General features: G+C 27.9%; 1 protein-coding gene across 2 annotated transcripts in view; it reads left to right on the top strand.

Moving 5' to 3' along the window:
• Positions 1-17,546, top strand: part of LOC114129807 (diencephalon/mesencephalon homeobox protein 1-like) — an 86,054-nt gene that overhangs the window by 13,673 nt on the left and 54,835 nt on the right. For both annotated transcript variants that reach the window (XM_050199785.1, XM_050199784.1), the window contains exon 2: positions 7,658-7,711. In XM_050199785.1, the coding sequence (XP_050055742.1) occupies positions 7,658-7,711 (54 nt within the window). The remainder of the gene's footprint in view (positions 1-7,657; positions 7,712-17,546) is intronic.

The following is a 17,546-nucleotide window of genomic DNA, read 5'->3' as shown; positions in this document are numbered from 1 at the left end:
ATCGTTTGTATACACATGTATAGGACGTATATACATAAAGCCGTGCGTTCATCGTACAACGTTTTTATGCACAATTTTTATTTTCGTGGTAATTATCATTTCAATTAAAAACGTACGAAACGACCAAGTACCTATATCCATCCAATACAATGTCGTATTATTATTGCTGTATCAGTATATACGATGATAATAATGCACATATTATTATACCACGTAGGTACATATACCGACATTCACGTCGTACATTCATATACTTTCACGTGCTTCTCGCGTTGAAAAAGGTCGATCGATATACCTATATGATGTGGCCATTCACAGTGACAATAATAATGATAATAATAATAATAATAATAATACCATGTATAAGTAGAGGGCGTTTTATCGAAAACGAAAATGCCGCAGAAATATCGAGACGGCGATAACAATCAAAATAATAATATAATCGCGTTGCGAACATAAATCGGATTACGAGCGGACGTTTTAAGTGGCCGTGTGACGACCATTGTCCGAATCGCGGCGAACTCGTATTGTAATAATAATATAATATTATATAGGTATATACACCCCACGAGTACAAAACGTGTGATATAATAGCGCGCGCACCCGCAACAGTAACATACCTCAGCACTTGGCGTACGGCTCTCGGCGGCGGTATATCGTGCATAATATAATATATATTTATATATACGTCTAATGTGTAGGTGTATAGTATAATGGGTATAGTGAAGGTGTCGGATTTTTGCCACAACACAACTAATAATATAAAAGCGCGTAAAAACCGAACACGGCAATTTCTGCACAGACACGCCTTGTCCATTCACTTTCGATTATATATTGTAATATCGTCGTCGTCGCCTCTACTTTTATGTACATAAACATTAAAATATTTAGGTACACTAAAAGTGTTGCATATATATATATTATATACATATATATATATATCACGACGGCGATGGATGCCGTCTATCGATTATTTCATTATGTTTTTGTTAATGGTGTGTGGTGTGTGGTGTGTGTGTGTGTGTGTGTGTGTCGGACGTCGACTGCGACGGCGCTTACTACTGGGCATAGACTATCATAATAATAATAATAATTACTATTATTATTCATTAAATTCATTATGAACGCGCCGTACTTTAAGACAAAATTATTATCATTATTATTATTAACCGGGACGAACGAGAGGGGAGTGTTTTTTTAGGCGTACCCGCCACCCGCGTACTTACATTTTCCGTCCTATCGAATTTCCATCCTTGACACGACTGTTGTATTGTCGGCCCGCCACGCGCCGCCGACCGCCGTACATATCGATTTGACCAAAATTGGTTAACCGACGACGGGGTCGTTTATTAGTGTACAACGGCCCCCCTTTTATATATTATTATTATTATTATTATCATTAATATTATATTGTGTACGTATATAATAAAGCTATTATATACTGGCGACGGTGGCAGAGCTAATGACCGAAATTAACGAAGACAACTGTGTACATTTATCGGTTTATCCAAACTTTGGAAATAGTATAAATATGTTCTTCCATCGCCTTCATTTGTTGATAACCGTTGTTATCATTATGACCATTTATATCTTTCTTTTTTCGTTTCTCTTACGTTTTATGTATTCATTGCCTATATGTAGTTTTATCGTGTATATTTTATTTTAGTATAAACATACATGATACACACATAAGCCATTTGTTTTCATATTAATTGCTAACGATGATTCACAATAACAGCATTAAGAATATTGAAAAAAATACTTTATATAGTTACCTAAAATTATATTTTTTCCTTTAAAGCAAGAATGATGTTATTTACTAGAGTTTGTATACATTTTATCCGACTATCAATTTATAATAAATAGTATATCATTGTAATTTATTTATTTAATTTTGATAAACCATTATACCTACAGGTTAATTTATCTTGTTAAACTTAATTTTTCATTTAACAAAAAATTCATTTGATTTCGGATACTAGAAAATTTAAAGTATATTTAAATACCATATTCTTAAATATTTAAATTGTTTGTATAATTTAATGGAATTTTCTATGACAGTACCACTTTTTTTTCAATGAAAATTTGTTTTTAGTGAATCATTTATCAGAAGTATAAAAAATACTGAACTCATTATTAAATCTATTTTGTAGTTTTGAAAACTATTTTTAAAGACTATTACCTTTAGTCAGCTAATTTAATAACTCAGATATTATATGTTTTGATATCGATACATCAATATTTTGAAAAAAAAAATAATCATCTATTTATCAATTTGCACTGAAAAGGTTGGTTCTGATTAAAAAAAAAGTTCAAAATTACAAAAAATAGTAGGTATTTGAATAAAATTATTATTAAATTATGTGTGGTGGCATATTTGATGATTACCTCTGTATACATAAGGTGAGTTAAACAAAAGCTATTAAGCAGTTAACTAATTAAATTTATTAAATATTTCTGTTACACTTTGTATAGATACATTATATTGGCAATTATTTGGCATGGTTATATTATCATAACCCGCAAAATCGTACGAATATTTTAAAGTATAATTTTTACCTTACACAGAATGTTCACTGAACAACCTAAACGATTTGTCACATAAATTTAATAAACGCGTTAATGCCATTATGTATGGTAAACAACTTTTAACGATGATGATTGATAAAAAAAAAAATACAAAATACAAAATAAATTAAATTAAGTGTTTCAGTGATCAAAATATCAAAATGCTGCAATAATAGTTGTAATAATCGTATTATATACAGACCATGATTATTGGGTGCTGACGTACTATTATAATTATTATAATAACGTGTACCTACCTATATTATAACATAATAATACAGTGTGGGCGTATACCCGGCAAAGTTAACAATTATTCGTTCTCGTTCAATATTATTATTAGTCCTTCGCGGGGTTTGTCACTAACAGGTCGCCGTCGCCGTCGTTGTCGTCGAAAACGAATTAGGGTGGTCTGGAACCAGTTATTTACTGATTATAACGAGAGGCGAAGAAAAATAGTGTGAGGCTGTCACACGCAATCCTGGAAATGCACGGAGACACGTGACGTTGCTAATTGTTGGGCGTGGCTGCCGCCGCCGTCGTTTTGTAATTTTGTCGTCTCGCATTAGTGCTCGAATGGGGTATAGGTACAGTGGGTAGAACGGCGATATGGAACGGGTAAATTTGCTTTTAAAAGAAAATAAATCGAAATACTTAAAACAAAGTCAATGAATTCATTAAATTTTATAAAGATTCGTTCGAATTGTATACCACGAAATTTGACAAAATGTGGAGTATTAATTAAAATATTATTTGCAGGTAAATTGGCGCAATACATTTAGTGAGCATAATAATATGTATATTATTTATATTGCAATAATGTCCATTCCAATATTCAAAGAAATATATTACATTATTTTTATTGTATATTTAAATAATTAGATAAATGCAATAATATTAAGTACCTATACATGCACTATATTATATACAAGCATACTCCATATAATTATACCTATATAATATACAGTTAATTAATTTGTGTCACCTCAATCGACAAAGTAGTTTCTATTGACTATTCAATATTTATACATAAAAAAAATAATTTATTAGTATATTTGATATTCATCTTTATGCACATTGCACAGGTATAACAAAAATACTTAATATTTATAGTTTGTACATTGAAAACAACCATAGCATGAAATTCTAAAAGAACTACTGTAACACACAACAGTTAATTTATATTTTAATTTTTCCTAAAATAAATTAAGCTTCACGTTAACTAATAATAAAATAGAATAGTTTTTAATCGATATGTTAAAATAAAAATTAATAATAATATTATTTATTTATTTATTTTTTTTTTTTTGTTGTTTTATTCTTGTAGATTTTTTAGAGTTCAAACTCTTCTATTGTTGATTTATCATTGAATATCAAACAAATTATCATTAAATTGATATGTATAAATATAATATCCCCTTCCATTTTATTTTTGGTAATACATCACTATGAATGAGTTAGTATAAAAATAAAAATAATTAGGATGAAACATGGATTCACAGCCAAGTTGTACACGAAAGTTTTGTTTGACTGTGCCTAATCAATGGGAATTAAATTTTTGTGATTCTTTCTAAAACATTTTTTTTATTATTATTATTATTATTATTACTGTACTTTTATTACACAATTAGTCTTGAAAGTTAATATCACATACATTTTTCAGTAATCAACTTTCGGTAATTTAATAGTCCTGATTTTTTTTTCGTTCGGTACACTATAAGGTTATACGATTTTATTCAGTGGGAGTGTTACTGGCTCAAACTCCCTCGTTCACACCCGAAAAGTGTTTGTTATTAATGGTGCACAAATATTTAAATTACTACATCCATGTACAATTTTCTTAGTGGTCATAAAACATCTCCAAATAAACATCCTCCCACAACAGAGCTCCAAAACTAAAAATTATAATGGATACAAATAATCACTGCGTGTTATGCCATGTTAATTTAAAAAATAATACATCAAATTGAAAAGTATAGTCATTGGTTTAACTAAACTAAATTCAAACAAATAAAATAATAATAAATTTACACTGTATTACTGTAATTTGTAAATAATGTCTTATACATTTTACATTTTGAGAGTATAGACGAATGTATTGATTTAACAGTGATATTGTTGTGATTTATTTTTTTATTAAATCTGGTGACATTTTTCCAGTAAAAAAAAAAAATGATTTCTGCTATACAGGAATTTTTAGAAGGTCAAAATTAAAAATTCTTAGTAATAATTAAAATAATCAAAAAAAAAGCAAAAAAAAAAACAAATTCATTTTTCATAAAATATTATATAAAATAAGTTTTAAAATATTCGATGATAATAATTTTAACCATTCATAAAATATTAAACTCAATTAGAATCATATAGACATATCTATTATGTACTCTAAACATGAATTAAATTAGATGGTCAAATACTAATACAATAAAAATAATAAATTGAATATGCCTTTACTCATTCAAACCATAAAAGATCGTACAGTTGTTTTAATTTGGTTAAATATATTAGTTTATTACCTATTGTTATTTTAAATATTGTTTGTGTTGGTTAACTAATAATATTATAAATTATTACTCTGTGATTAGTATAAATTAAACTACAATTTGTAATTCTACCCAATGACAAATGTAAACATTTGGAAACCATCCAAAATAATAAAACAGGATATACCTCCATCAGAATCGTTTTGATTTGGATGACGTATACAAATAATAACAATATGTTACATAACAATATTTCAAAGTGACATTTTTTGTTACATATATTACTTAATATAAAACACTGAATTTCATATTTTGATAGAAATTTTTATATGTTGAAAAAAAACAGTTTTCCTATCATAGTAATATAATCAATATTATATTAAACCTACATAATAGTATTAAAGTATGTATAATTTTTAAATCGCTTATTAATTAATATCGAATCCGTAGCAACAAAGTAAACTATTTTATACCATTGACACGCGTGTTTTCATTTCAGTTTTACTCCTTCGCATCTACAACCCACCAACCACATTAATTATTTTTACATGCAAATAGGTATTCACGGTCGGCCACCTTGGCACCTTATAAATAGGGTGAAATAGCCACGATGAATTCTATTTCCATGTTTAAAGCTTATTCAATTTATTCACATGTTCGTTAATTTTACATTATGCGTTCGTTCCGGCACTGCATTGAACCATACTATATAATATGTAAGAACCTGCCTAGCTCAGCTATTTAAAAAAATAAAATTGTTATACAAAATTCCGTTGTACACATAAAGTAAAAAAAAACCTATTACAAAGCGTAGGTATTTTTTTTTTTTTTTTATTGCTACTTTTGCTTACGTACAAATCTGCAAAGGCATATAATTTATAACTTAAACTTGTATATTTTTAATTAATTTATAACTCCAACAACGTATATACATTTTTGTACCTATATATTACACGCGAAAATAGTGTCAACGTCTTGACTGAGGTATTTAGTTTATGCGTTATAAATTCAATTTTGATTTTATTACATAAATAATTTTTGTTGACCTTTATTTATTAAATATATACAATCTGTAAATATTGTTTTATACAATAAATATAATATGTTATTATTTGGTGAAGAATAATATTTATATAACTATGTACAGGGATAATAGAAAGAAGTGTCTCATTTTATCTTTTGATTTTTAATTTTATAAGTAAATAATACAGTAATTATTAGATGCTTTTTAAATGGTACTTATAAGTATTAGTTATATTTATTACAATATTGTATGTTTAGGTTTTGTTAAAAATGAATATAATAATATTAGGACAAATTAACAAGTTAAATTATTGAAATACCTACCGTTATAGCAATAGGTAGTTTCCATAATCAGTTATTATATTGTGAAATTGAAAAGAAAATATCTAAATAATAAATAAACATAATGAAATATTAAAACAATGTGTTTATACCGGGTGTAATGTTATTTGAGTATATTTAGTTATAGTTGCGTGTATGTAACAGCCTTCAACTTTTTACTACAAGTACAAGCTATTAGCTAAAATAAAATTAGTAATAGTCTTTGATGTTATATGTTAATTGTCAATTAAACCTACGTAGTATACAGTAAAATAATTCTTTTGAAGTCTGACGAGCATTATCGATTAAAATAATTTATTAATAATTTCAATTATAACTGAATGAAACCCAAACAATTTAATATCCCGTTGTATCACACAAACTATATGGATCATTTTTTTCCAATTTCTTATTTCAAAAGAAATAAGAAATATAAGCGGCTGGTTTCAAATAATTCGTTGCACTTCTTAAATTAATGTTTAACCACCGTGTATTGAATATTTTGTTCTCTTCGATAATGTTATCGTATAAGTCTTTGAAAACAAAACGCCTATTTTTCCCCTAAAAAAAACGAATCTTTTATTGAACGTTTTATAATACGTCCGGATATAGGATATTGAGTGTATCGTGGAAAACGATTTAAGTTTAATAATAGACAGTGTATGTGTATATATATAATTATACACGAACCAAAGAAATACGATAACTGTCAGGTCGGATTACCGCGGAGACCTTTGCGAATCAAAACACATACCTACTGTCGTAATTCGATACGGGTGTGTGCAGTTTGCACATAAATTCACTGTATTTATGAATATAAAAGAAATAACACAAAGACGATTTTTTTACCCGATCGATTGAGTAAAGATACCATGGGAAATTCAAAGATAATAAGTCAAAAAGATTTTTATGCCAATATATATATATTATCTGTACCTACCTATATTGTAGAGCAATACTATTATATTATACTTATACATACCCTTCACCATTTAATAAATGTAATAATATACTGTATGATAGACATAGGTAGTATTATACAATTGCAAAATTAAGTAGATAAGTTATGGTCAATAATTATTTACTATTATAGTAAAGTCATCGAGATAAAAAATATATTTAACTATCTGTAAACATGAACATTAAAATAGTAGCATTTTAGTTAATCCATAGTGTATATATAAGACATAAGTTAAGATATTATTATACATAATACAAAATTAAGCTACACAGTTATTACATAATTTGTTATTTTTTTTTTTTAGGATTTTCACAACTACAGAAGAATCCAGCGTTCAGTCCCAATAGTTGCATGTCAGGTAACGTGAATATAATTCTAATTTACCTAATTTCTATAAACGTCATAATATAGGTACATGTAATTTTATTTTAGGATTATATTCTATAACAGTTATTGCCATAAAAATTTGAAATGATCATTATGCGGTAGTATAAGTCATCTATTAGTTTTTAATTGTTTTTATTTTTATTTTTAAGTACTCGATAATGAATAAAATCATCGATTACCTTATATAATAAAATACAATTAAAACCAGTCGTAAATAGAGAATGTAAGGAATACAATCCGACAATGTTCGACGCGAATAAAAACATAATATTTAATTGTCAGTGTACGGATAATTAGGATAGAATAATTTATTTTACGCCAAAACTCACGTCTGAATGTTCGAAGAATACGCTATATCCTACGATTATTCTGCAGCGTGTGATGAAATAACACGATTGTGGTGTTAACCTCTTGTCACGAGCAATAGGGAACGTTCATTGAAAAATACCGGTTTGTCTTCAATAGCTCTTCAACCACGCTTGTCGTCTATTGAGATACCATTTCAATAGCATGTCGCTCTTTAGATTAAGATATACATATACATTATACACCTATATGTTCCTATAATATATTATTAAAATTATTTAATTCGATTGTAGAACTCTGCCGTGTACTGACAAGCACATTAATAGATTAATTCAAACAAAATGATAACATGAATGTGCGCTCTTCAAAAAATATATCTAATAAAATAAAACGCGTGTATTTACCTACTGCAACGTGATGGATAACCCGAGACGTGTCGTTGTTGGCGCCACCGGACTAGGTCTGATCAATAATAATAATAAAAATATTATATTCTTTTGGATTTTAATATTAAAGTAACTAAAGTGGGTGTTCGTCCTTGACAATTCATATTTCCCCACGACTTTTTTATTTTATTTTGAATAAGCTATGCTGCCCAACGACGTTTAGAACATCGTATTATTTATTGGTTTTGTTACATTTATCAAATCATGCCGATATTTCGATTATTTTTGATGCTACACGGGAATAATAGCACTACCTACACTTAAGGGTACATAAAATAGCTTATAAAATAAACAGGGAGCTTTAATATTGTGACAATCAATTTCTAAGTTAATAAGACTTGATGGATGTGAATAATCTATTCTTACATTTAATTTATTTGTAATATGATAATAATTTAATATTAGCGACATACAAATTTCGTCTTCGACCTGCTAAAGATTTAAAAGGTTATTAATGTTGTTATAATCGATATTATGAAGATGCCTTTCAATATTATATGCAATAAAAAAAAAAAAATAACGAAAAAAATTGTTTTGAATAGGTATAAATTTAATTAGAAATACCAAAAGTATTGGAATCTCAAATCATTGCAGTATAATATAGATACGAGATTTGACTATGGAAATAGACATTTAAATGTGAAGGAAGAATAATTACGCTGCGTAATTTACGCATAATAAGACCAAACATAGAGTGCTTTATTTTTAATAGAAATACCACGAAAAGAAAATAATAGTTTAGTGTTGAAAGAATACTAAAGTCTTTGACATATGAGTATATTTGTACTTTATAATATTTACTTGAATATATCATCATATTTTCTAATAATAAAGTACATGTTAATGTACCAAATTGTTTTACATTAATTTGATTATTTTCTTCTAAATTAGATTAAATGTTGAAGTTAAATATTTTGTTAAAATCTAATATTATTATAAAAATATTTTTTTTTAATAACATATTAATGTTCTTATTTCTATTCTTTCACACTTGAATATCTATGTAAAAAATGATTTAATAATATTATCGTTGATCCCAAACTTTGTACTAATAAAATGGTGATTCTATAAAATAATATATTCTTGATTGGACCAATAGGGGTATTATATAACTTGTTATACTGAACAGAAGATTTTGATTTGAGCAGATGGTTTTTAAGATTGTTAAATATAATAATCTCGATTTTCAAGTATACCTAATACAATTACGGAGCTACCTAGCTATGTATAAAATAATGGGATAATATCTTCTCTTACTCTCCCAATTATACGATTTGAATAAATATTTGATTATAATTTGATCTTGAAATGATGACAAAAACGTTGAAATTCGTTTTCAAATACCATAAAATAATATACATCAAAACGATAATAATAATTGCTCGAATATCACTTCGAATTATTAACAATCGTTTGTTCACTCGTCGTTGTACAGTTGCAGTATTTGACTGCTGCAATAATATTATTATTATTATCGTTGTAACGTAATACAATATAATCACGTGGCTTAGATTAGAATATAAGATAGAAAAAGGTCGAAGAGGAAGTATAAACGAAATCGTGAAGACGTCGTCCCGGAACCGAATCTGGAGGTATACACGTAACGTGTTTCGAAGGTCGTTTTGGTAGTGGATGTGTATCGGTGTGCAGCAGCAGTGGCAGAAGTGGCAACAGTAGCATGTTGTCACCGTGACGATATTGTTATTATTATTTGTCTTCGTCGTTTACTCGGTCTCAGCAGCTATTGAAGAAGAGAATTCAGACAGCGGCGACGACGAAAGGAAAACAAAAACAAAACCGAAGGGCAACGCAACATAATAATAATAATAATAAACATAACGAAATCACTCAAACAGCAGCCATATGTCACGGACGGAGACGTGTCGTCGTGTATAATGTATGTACGTATGCGTGTAGACAGAAGGAGAAAAAGGCGGTACAAGAGACTGAAATCGTGGGCGGCATTCGTCGTATGGCGCCACCGTCACCTGTTGACCTCAACATCGCACATGTATTATATAGGTATATATGTATTCATTATTCCAGTGGTGTAGTGTCGGTGCATCTCCTTTTTCTACATTGCGTATATACTTGTCCTCTCCTCTCCTCTCGACGCCTTTCTTCTTCGGCTACTTCACGTTTTTCCATCATCTCCATACACACACACACACACACACACACACACACATCACGTCGTCGTGTTATAATATTCAGCTAGTAAGCGAAGAAAAAAAAACACACACACACAGTCGAACATTGGAATCGGCAGGTTTACACGATATTATATTATGCAGTTAGGACGAAGGAGAACGGCTCTCACGCGGCGATCACAGGATGTTCTCATGTCGGCGCTTGCGTCTCCACCGCGGCGGAGCGTCGGCGGTCGTACAACAATAACGTTCGTGTCGCGTCTGCAATATGTCAATCCCGCAGCGCTAACCTAACCGAATCACGTCGTCTATTATCATTGTTGTTGTTACTATTATCATACGGTCGTCTTGTACACACACACACATTAATATCATTACGGTCATTATTGTTATATTATTACGACGATTATTATTATTGTAATAATTTATTACCCATATTATAATATTACACATATACGTATAATGCGACCGTAGCCAAGATAATATTGTATGCACGAGTCTAGAACGCGACCTTCGCGTTGGCCGGGGGATGATTATCATCGTTGCGTGCGTATAAACAATAATTACGTACTTATATTATTAAATTAACGTCGTAATTACTACATATTATTATTATAATTATAATATGATAATACTGTAATTGTTATAGGTATTATTATCGTCTTAATCACCACTCGCCTTTTTGACGAATGTTAGTGTGAACGTTTAGTCATACGAATAATACATATTATTATTATACGATGTACATCGGAGTATCGAACAGTATATTATTGTACTATACTATAATATAGTATTAATTACTTATTACATTACTTAAATTACACATAAAAGCAGGTATGTCAATATTGCTAACCTATATTATAATATAATATGCTTTAAATCACATGTGTAATTACAACACGATACGTAGCTAGGTAATAATCGTATAGTATGTAGATACTCGTTGAATTCATAAAACCACCTGACGAATCTCTCTGATGCAATTCCACATTCATTAATATTCATAAATTAAAACGTATCGTATTATAGGAACTTTTTTATTTTTTTTTGTGTTTAAATCGACGACTCCGAGAGAACTACTTTTGTATTACTTTCGAGAAGTCACCATCGTTTATTAAAAGATAAATTAATTACATATTATTATTATTAATTTTACGTTCTGAGTTTATGTCTCTTATGAGCGCACATTAAAATGGTTATTACATTTTAGGAAAAATAAATAAATACATTTGTAATTTAAGACCCAGTTATTATTTTGTCACTTTGAGTGCTTCTCGCCGGTATTTGATTCTATACGGGTTTCCTTCCATAGTATTGGTCATTGTGTTTTGCTCATTTCTAAGTTCACTCAATCAATGGCACCGTTTGACGGCTCGATCTGTGTGCTTTTTCATCTGTCTCAATCGTGATTAGCTGACTGTACCCAGCCGTGCTGTGTGTGCCTTACTAATTCCCAGACTACTGTAAGGCAATTTCGTTTGAAGGATACTCAAGTGCAAGATAGAACACCAGTTAAACACCAAATTCCACTAGTCTTTAGAGCCGAGTTTTCGGTTCGTTGGTGTTGTCAATGGTTAAAAGCCAATGTGGTTGACCGGTGGTATTCGGTTTTATACAGTAATTATTCTCCTTTGGCTCCTCCGTTAGACGGAACCGTAATTTTGTTATCAGTCGGCACCATATAGAGATGCCGATTTTGGTATTATAGAACTAAGGTATTATATATTATAAAGTTTTACTACTATACTAGAATAGTTTTTAATTAAAAAAAAAAAAAAAAAAAAAAAATGTATTAAAATTAAATATATATTACATTATTATCAATAACTCCATTTGATTCAATATAAATATACCTAAATTATACAATATAATTAATATTAAATAATAATAAGTTAATAGACAATATTGTATTAAATAAAATACAATTTCTTTACGTAATAATTTATCATTCTATATTTGTATATCTAAATATTTAGCATTAAAACTATCTGAAAATAAAACAACACATTAAGTACACTTGAATTCAAAGTAAAGCAATAACTTAATGGTTAAATTGGACAATAAGTTGTTTAAATTATAATTATTTAGTGTTCAACAGTAAGATTTTCTTTATAATATAAAATGCAGTTACCATAATAAATAAAGACAAAGTAAAATTGAATATTTTAACAGAATAACAGATGTATATATATATATACTATATATATACAAGGATTTTGTTCTCAATTATTTTTAAAAGTTGTATTTCGCACAACACAAACTGCACACTTATTATTTAGTTGATTAATTTAAAATAGTATCTATAATAAATTTATTAAACATTTGTTTTATAGTTGTAAACAAACTAAAAAATAATTCTTTTGAAACTCATTATCCCAAAAAATATTAGGGTAGTTGAAAATCTTTCTTTACATAATTCAGTCATAACAAAATGACATATTTGTAAAAATATATATATTTTTACCATCTTTATTGTTATCATTATTCAAGTGTTTTACTTTTTTTAATAACTACATACATTTTTAATTTTATTTTCCCAAGTAGAATATTTATTGAAAAATGGCAAAACGATGTGCACTATACACACTATAAATACTATATACTGCAGTACCCATTAAAATGTTGATGTATATACTATATACTCCGTTTATCTAAACAAAAAATACTCTTAATTCATATAACTATAATTAACTATTAGTTTGAAGATCGATTTAAGTATTGAAGTTCTAAGAAAATATTCTGCTTTAGTATATAAAATTACAGATGTATTCAAAAATATAGCGCTTACTTTAATACAATTATAGAAATGAAATATAAAATAATGTTATTTTACTATAACTATCAAGAGATGTATTTTTTTGTAAAAAAATAATAAGTGTTTACTTTTAAAAAAATAACGCACAGTTAAAAATATTAATCAACCAGAAAACACACTTTTATATTATATTTATATCATTCACTTTATTTTACATAAAACAACAAATACATTTTATTTAGTATTTATTTTTATCCAGTTACACAAAAAATCAAACTAAATGATAATTACAATAATTAGTAATTACTGGTTGAATAACCTTAAAATATTGTGGTTAACTACTTTTCTCCTTTTTATTTTTCAACACTATTAACTCTCATCGTAAAGCTCATTAGTAGACGTCTTATGTCTACTCTCAACATAAAGCGTGTTTGTGGGCTTGATAAAATGAGGTTCTTTTTCTTTATATCCATCCCAAACTACCATACTTGAGGTACTGACTTGAATTAACATTAAAACTATTTTGAAAACAAGGGTAGTATTTTGTTTTCGTTTTATGTGACTTGAGAGTTCTCAAGTACTTTCATACTTTGCCACTGGCAAGAAATAAGAGCACATGTTTCTTTTTTATATTATGTTTAGAAATATATTTTTTAAATCAAACCAAGTATAAATAAAAGTTATAACTTATAATGATATATTATATACATTTAAATATATATAACGTTATAATAAACAACATTTTTTTTTTTTTTTTATTGATCTTTAATACAACTTGGCAGCAAGGGCCATTAGTTACACCATCTTAATTACTAGTAACAGTTATTTAGATTTTTTTACATTATGTTACATTTATACATTTACGATCATTTTGAATTTCAATTATATTTTGTTACTTAAATTTAAAACGTTGAACAATATTTATATAGTTTTGTATATTGTGTTAATTAAGTTTATGAATTAAAATAATTCATGTTTATGAGTAGGTACAAGAAATGTTAATTATCATTACCTACGCATTCTGATCAAATCATCCATTCTAAAAATAATTCCATTAATCCATAACAAAATAAAATAAAATAAAATGGTTACAATTTTCTAATTAAATTGTAGTAGTTATCTATAAAACTATAAGTTTATACATTTTATTGTTATAAATAATTATGCAAATATATTTAGGTATTATTCATATTTTTAATATACATGGATTATACGTTAACTTTTTTAACATTGAATAATTAATTTAAATACCATATTTTATACATCTACACAGCCATTTCATGTTTATCCTACATATTATTCCATGGTGTTTTTGTTCTTAAGCCACTCGGTAGTTTTATTGATATTAACTAAGTGCCACATGTATAATATTATTGTTGTTGTAAGTAGGTTTGATAAACAACAACTTTTAAACAACATTTGCGAGGAATAATAAATTCTTCTCTGACAATTATTAAAGTGTGCCACATACAAATTTAAACTTTTAATTTTTGTCATAATGTTTTTTGAACAAGAATCGAATACCATTGCATATTTAGTGTTGTAAAAAGGTGTTCGAGAAGTTAAGTTGTATGGTTGTCAGGTATATCCCATGTAAACATTAATAATATACATACGCGTACTCATGTGCTTGTGTGCGAACGTGCATGGAGTTGAAAGGTAGGCCATATTGGGGTGGGGGGCCGGCTTCACGAGTGGTTCCTTTGAAGCGGTTTAATTGGCAGCCATTACTGCAGTTGTGCACACCGTTCGCGAACCTTGCAGTTTATCGTTCATTTGGTGATAGGCATTCGTTCAAAACACTACCTATGTGTCAACTGATATATCAGTTGATTATTATAATAATATATTACATGTGTGATAGATAGGTGTATGGTATAAGTCGAATAGGTATAAGGCGTACATTCCAATGTTCATCATTTGGAGAATTTTTAATTCATTTCAAACGAGCACATTGACATTTCGCATTCTAAATAGTACATTTTCACCTGCAGTAAATAGAAAAACATAATAATATAGGTACATGACTTTCATAAAATATTTTTGAAGCTACTAACATTTTATAGATTATAATTTACGAGTGTGTGATAATTGATAAAAATCGAAATTTTTTAGATCAAAACTTAAAATTTTAACAATGGTTGTGATCAAGGTGATAAATTTTGCTGTATCTCAAGGAACTTTAACTTCTACATCTTAAAAGAAATATAAATATATAGTGTAATATATTTTTAGATTAGATTGAATGTTATCCAATATATATATAAAGAAACTACAAATGTTAGACATCATAATTAATTGTAAAAACACATATTTTAAAAGTAAATATAAAAGCCCCAATAAAAATAATTAATCTATAAGTACAGTTTATCAATAGATAGCAGGATTTAAAAAAAAATTGTAATTGAGAATAAAATATATATTGTGAAAGTTCAAAAGTAGAATATTTGACTATACCTTACAACTAAACGTATATGTATAGTACAATATCTGACTTTTAAGAATATTTAAGTTTAAACAACTTAAAATATAGGTAGGTGCCTACAATTTATTGTAAACATATATCGCTACATGGCGAAAACTACAATTACGAATATTAATCTATTTTAAGTACTATTCGTATATAATAACAAAATATTATTTTAATTTTTACTTTTAGCCGATAATTGAATTTTTTTTTTATTTAAATACAATGAGAAATATTGGACAACTTCTTGTTAAACCAAATTTATAATACGCTTGTATAGGTAGTTGCTGTATGGTATTATAGTTGCCTTTACTGCATAATACTGCTGAATTGGATTTCATGTCCTTTATATTATGTGTCCAATATATAATGTGCACGCTGCCATTGGTCGACCTAACAAAACCATTTATTACGGCAGAACAGGTAGCTTTTTGAAGAAGGAAAAAAATTTTCCGCGTCCTATATAGTCATACGCAGCTTGCAGCGTAATCAATCCGATTATGTTATTATGTTAACTGAGACCGGAAAATTGCGTCTTTCCGGACGGTTCAAGAGACCCAGATTCCGGAAACCGAGTAGAGGATTATTTAGCTTTTAAATGCATCATAACCGGCTTACATTAACGGGCGGCCAATAAAACGGTGCGCTTTAGTAGCTATAAATATCGTCATTCGCCACCGGAGTATCTGCTGAAATAAATCTAATTCACTCCAATGAAGCGTTTTGATTAACGTCGAATACGTAGAGAATATAATAAATATATTATAATATAATTGCTCTTACCTACGTACACAGCGAAATAAATATCAATTTTGCCACCACACGAAAACACTATATTTCGTTCATACCTATATATACTAGTATATATTCAATTAATATATTGGTATATACGTATATCTACCAGGATATTCGTATATTAACCCAAAGTGTTCAGATATAAATTATTGTTATAGATTTTTTTTATGATAGCTATTATTATAATATATTAATTTTACGTTTATATATTCTTCACCAGATAACAATATGCACGTTACATAATAAAACAAATTAATAAGCATAAAAAAATCTTAATGAATATTTATGATACCCCCCTCCCCCCCCCCGTTATTCTATTAACAATTTGCATTTGTAGACAATGCAAATATTTAGAAGCTAATTATATATTATATAACGAGTCAGATAAAATCTAAAATATATGATTTATTGCACAATATTTTAGAATCAATAAAAAATTATCTATAATTTTCATAAGCCTCTGGTTTAACAATCCCATAAATAAAAATATGTAAATGCTCTTTAAAAATGATTTGGATATTACGACAAAAATATAATTTTCCTCTTCAGATATTGTCTTATTTTCAGTAACAAAATACCAAAAATGGTCAATAGGCTTATGGCTTTAACATTAAATGTATTTTAAAAGTCTAAATTCGGTTTTTGACAAACGAAGTCATATATTTTATTCTTATATTGTTCGGTTATTTCCTTATTGATGAACTCATCAAATAATATTGTATAGAATGAGAATAATAGTTTTTATATTTAAAAAATATACGGAAGCATATTTCAAAAGAGATTTCCAAATATGACTGATCAATAAGAAACAACCATACACGGACATAATCACATTTTCTCAACTGTTTTTGATAAATGATATTGATCGAAGAAATAACGAAATGTAA

This window comes from Aphis gossypii, chromosome 2 (genome assembly GCF_020184175.1).
Source record: "Aphis gossypii isolate Hap1 chromosome 2, ASM2018417v2, whole genome shotgun sequence".
In the NCBI taxonomy this organism is placed as follows: domain Eukaryota; kingdom Metazoa; phylum Arthropoda; class Insecta; order Hemiptera; family Aphididae; genus Aphis; species Aphis gossypii.
Note: the sequence above shows the minus strand (reverse complement) of the source record. Positions and strands in the feature narration are given on the sequence as shown.